Source organism: Pygoscelis adeliae, unplaced genomic scaffold, assembly GCF_000699105.1.
Source record: "Pygoscelis adeliae isolate BGI_AS28 unplaced genomic scaffold, ASM69910v1 Scaffold168, whole genome shotgun sequence".
Taxonomy (NCBI): Eukaryota; Metazoa; Chordata; class Aves; order Sphenisciformes; family Spheniscidae; genus Pygoscelis; species Pygoscelis adeliae.
In genome coordinates this window covers 1,470,423-1,475,292 of record NW_008825566.1, presented here as the reverse complement: position 1 = coordinate 1,475,292, position 4,870 = coordinate 1,470,423, and the positions used below count along the sequence as shown (strand labels likewise).

Genomic DNA, 4,870 nt, shown 5'->3' with positions numbered 1-4,870 from the left:
AATGAGTCGATGCTTTCCTGTCTGGCAGTTCAGTGACTTAATGCATGTTTGAGTAGCTGGCCTCACTGTTTTATTGCTACACGTACTTTTCTGTGGAAAAACTGAGGTGGGCAATGCAAATGGAACCACAACTCATGTCCCTGGCTTCCCTTTTATTTCCTCCTCTCTGTTCTCTGCCCTCCTTAGTGTGGTTTTTTCTCTGGGTGTTTCTCCTCGCTGCTCTTCCTATGCTGTGCAGGTGCAGGAACATGTTGAAACTGAACATGGTGAAAGGACTCTTCTCTAGTCGCTCTCCTGTTTTGGACCTTCTGAGCTGTGTACAGAGGGAAGTTGCTGTGGTCTTGATAATTGTAGTGAAGTTTCTCCTTGCAGCCAGCTTCCTGTGTGAGGTATTGCTGCTGTAAAGTATTGTTTTGAGCGCTAGCGAGGGGGTTGTCCATTGCCAGGAGAAGTGCTGTTAGGCTGGCGATGGGTAATTAATCAGGAAGCAGGTGTGTTGCGCAAACCTCATCAGCATCCGCACTGGAGGAGAAAACACTGGCCTATTTAAGGAGAGAAGGAGCTGCCTTGACACACTGTGCTTGGGAGCCAGGTATTCTGAATTCTGTATTTATGACTTCCTGATTTGAGGCACGTTGCCAAAGGGGCTTTCACCTCTGCTAGTAAACGTCTCTAGCTGTTGAAAAGGTCCAAGTGTCATTATGAGAGTTTATGGCACAGTTGCCTCTGGAGTACTCCACGGAGTAAAATGCTCTTCTGTTGGTTCAAAGAAGATAGCGTTGAGCTGCCCTGGAACCAAGTCTAAGCCAAAGCTGACCCAGCTGTCTTTTGCAACTCGAGCCCGAGCAATGTTGTCTTCAGTAAACATTTAAGAAACAGGGCTCTCCTTGTCTGTTTTAATGCCTGTTAAATGATGTGCTTCAGTCAAGAGATGCGAGTTCTGCTTTCTGGGACGAAGTTCAGTCCCTGCCTGTGAATGTCTGTGGTATGGGAACATGGCCATGACACAGGGCTAAGAGTAATCATATGGACTGGTGAGTTGATGGACGAGGACAGTAATACCCAAAGTTGAGTTACAATCCCGAGTTGTTGAAAAGAAAGCCTGCAGTACTGCTAGATCACTCTTCCATCCAGAACCACTGGACAAGTCCTGTTGCGTTGTAGTGATTCTGCTCTCAAAACCAATCATTGCTGGCAAAGAGTCTAAAGGGTAATTGGTAATCCTTTTAGATGCCTTTAACAGGCACAGATTTTTAAATATAGTTACAGATGCTAGCAGTGAGAATTAAAAGGAAAGAAAGGCTATGCTCATCTAGTGCTATGACAAGCAACTAGGCATCATTTTTTCTGCTCCTGTGTGATATCTATAAGGGAAGAAAATTCTTGCAGAGATAATTACTGCAGCACAATGACAAGTTCACGGTGCTTTGCAGGCAGGAGTTCGCAATCTAGATAAGGCATCCCTGTCATCTCTCTGCAAGCCCTTTGCTAGCCTCTCTGTTCATTCCAACGTGAGGAGCTCCTCTGGTTCAGCTGGGTAGATAAGTTTGCTGTTAACCTTGGTGGTGTTCAGCTCAGCTGATCTCCCTTTGCCCAAAGGTCTATTTAGGAAGACTGAAATCTGTTAAAATTGCTCTTCCTTAATGCTGGGATAAAGAAAAATGTTGGTTGGTCAGAGAGATCATTTAGGGTCAGAGTGACCATTTTATTCCTGTTGAACCTTGTGGAATTACAGGTGCAAGTAACGGCTCACCAGTGTGAAGGTGTCAAAATAACTTTGTCTAGTTGGGGCTAGGCTTGTATTTGGGCATGAGTCCTACACAGATACATTAGAGTGCAGCCAACACAGAGAAAAGCTTGAGGTTTATGCCTCCTTTTGGAAATCATGTCTATGTAAAATTTACCAAACACATGAATATGGCAATTACTTTTATCTTTTTAAGGCCTTACTAATGAGTTTACTGGACATAACTGTATTTGAAATCTTGTAGGTGTGTGTGTGGCAATATTCCTTACATGTCTCTAAGATCTCTAACCAAGATCTCTAACCAGTATAGAAGAGACAGTATCAATTATCTGTAACAAGTGCTGTAAGTGGGATTTTAAACTGATGCACTCCTGCGGTTGTTGAATTTTGTAGGGTATTACTATTATAACCGTGTAATTGTAACAGTCATGAATTTGTGTTTTGATGTTTGCTTACCTTGATGGTTTTGGTCTTTTTGCCTGCAGGACTAGAGTGAAATTGGAAAGCCTAGAAGATGCTTATATTTTAAGAGGAAATGATGACTCTCTTTCTGATAAGCATGGATGCCCAGCCTATGTGAGTCCAGAGATCTTGAACACAAATGGCAGCTACTCTGGCAAAGCAGCGGACGTATGGAGTCTAGGTGTCATGCTTTATACCATGCTAGTTGGACGCTATCCTTTCCATGACATTGAGCCTAGTTCCCTCTTCAGCAAGATCCGTCGTGGGCAGTTTAACATTCCAGAAACTCTATCCCCCAAGGCAAAATGCCTCATACGTAGCATACTGCGTCGGGAGCCATCGGAAAGGCTGACTTCACAGGAAATTCTGGACCATCCATGGTTTTCTACAGATTTTAATGTATCGAATTCAGGATATGGTGCTAAGGAGGTATCAGATCAGCTGGTGCCTGATGTCAACATGGAAGAAGACTTGGACCCATTCTTTAACTGAGCACAAAGACTGGTGTTCAGAAGGTACACAACCTGGAGATGGACACATGAAGGAGCCCTTCCTGACCATGTTAAATCATCCTGCATCAGCCTAGCTTGGTAGCAAAAGACACTCAGAGGTCCTTGAATTGAGAAGGAACCTCCACCAGGAGCTAATATAACAAATGTAGCATGGGGACAGATTGGGGGGGTGGGGGGAGCTTGCTATCAGGTTAGATTGATTTGGAGGAGAAAAGGCAGCATGGAGCAATTGTAGCTTCTCACCTTTTTGGAGCCAAGGAGACTGCACATGCCAATTCTGGTGCAGCTGTATCACTCCCATTTCTGTTCCATTAAAAATAGTGGTAACTCACGACAAATAGAAACTTTTTTGCCTCAGCTCACATCTTGGCATCGCACTGTTAGATATTTAACTTCAGCCATGATTCAGGGAAAGTACAATTGGCTAACATTTTTTTTAATCAGATGTCTAATAATTAATGGGATTAATTTAAGAAAAAAATTAGGTGCACAAAGGCGGACATGAAAAGTGGGTGCTAAAAACAAACAAAATTTCAGTTCATGTCTCTTGATAGCTATTTTCAACTCATTTCTTCTAAATAAACTACTTAATATTCTTGTCAGGAAATGACATTTTAATGCTTTGTTCCCTTAAGGGGAAGTAACTGTCATTTAACAAGCTGTTCTGTTTTGTGTCAAATGGTTTGTTGCAGGAAGCTATTATAACTCGAACTTCCAGATGCATTACTGCTATAATAGGGAAAAAAAAGAAGAAAACTATATAATTTTTTTTTTAAAGATATGAGATACTGGCTTCCATATCTGCCATGCTGCACGTATATGACTAGAGAGGGCAGAAAGCCCTTAATCGTGTCTTTATCTGAGAACCGATCTCTTCTTTAACTGACTGGCCCAGGTGTAAATAGAGGGGTCTTTATTATTGAAGAAGGGTATTGTGGTTTTTTTTTCTTTGAATTCCTCTCAACTTGGGAAAAGAATTGTTTGGGTTTGATTTTTGTTTATGTCCAGAATAAGAAATAAGAGGGTATTAATAAGCTGAACATTTATATTACAGATATTCCTCTTGAAACATACACAGTAATATGCACCTTTTGTATTGTCAAGACTTATTCTATTTATTGAAGAAAATGTCACAGTAGTGATGTATTAAGCCAGTACTTCAATTACGGGTTGACTTGGGATGACATGTTACATGCTGTAGTTAACACACTTCTTTTCTGTTCAGGTATTTCTGTCCCTAAATAACTTTTTATTTAGCTTCTTTTTCTAGATAGCTTTATTTGATTTAGACTGGCAAATGTTTTTATTACTGCTTTTATATTGCTGTATGATATTGAAATCTCTTGGCATAAATATTTGTGTTTCCAGTACCTCAGTTGTTCTGATATTACTGCCTGTATACGTTTTGTGAAGTGGTCATGTTTTTTGGGTAGGTACATGTGGACTCTGTAGTATGTAAATGTTACTTGAATTTGTGCTTAATTATAGTATGTGGCATGTGCGTACAGCTACTTGGCATTTGACGTATGGATGCTATTTGCCTGCCTTGCAGGAAAGTTATGGTCCCACTCTCAAGAGGATGTTTCACAGTTCTTTATCAAGAGACAAAGCTAGCTGCAGCTGACCTGCCTTGGTTCTATTTTGGTAACTAAGAATATAAAGGAGTAATGTTTTTACACTCTGAAGATGGTGCTGTGTCAAGAAGGACTTTTTTTTATTTTATAAGTACCTTATAGGAGGAAAGATTGGTGATGTGCATGGTGGGGTTTTACTGCCTCTGGTGCTTTGTCATGTATTTGGTTTAATGTTTTTGTCCTAATCTCTTCAATAAATAAAATTGTGCATATTTAACTAAACTTCAGTGGTGAACGATGTTCTTACTGAATGTCTGAGGTGCTGCAGGTGTTCGCTCCGTTAGGATCATTTAGCTGGTATTTTTTGTGCTGCTAACAAGCTCTTGCCAGACCTGTGAGCCTTGTCATCAAAAATTTTACTGTTTGCTATGAAAGAAATTGGCTTTTATTTTGTTTATTTTCTTTTGGCTTGTCCCTACCACTTATCAAGCCCATTTACCTTTTTCGGGGAGGGTATTGAAATGTAGTGAGAACTATGTCCTTTTGGTGATGGGAGGCTCTTTGGCTGATGGAGA

The 4,870-nt window shown here is 40.8% G+C and overlaps 1 protein-coding gene across 2 annotated transcripts in view; it reads left to right on the top strand.

The window, feature by feature from the left end:
- Positions 1-4,577, top strand: part of TRIB2 (tribbles pseudokinase 2) — a 20,153-nt gene extending 15,576 nt beyond the window's left edge. For both annotated transcript variants that reach the window (XM_009332474.1, XM_009332475.1), the window contains exon 3: positions 2,233-4,577. In XM_009332474.1, coding sequence (XP_009330749.1) covers positions 2,233-2,701 — 469 coding nt within the window. In that variant the 3' untranslated portion in view covers positions 2,702-4,577. The remainder of the gene's footprint in view (positions 1-2,232) is intronic.
- Positions 4,578-4,870: the final 293 nt, after the last annotated feature.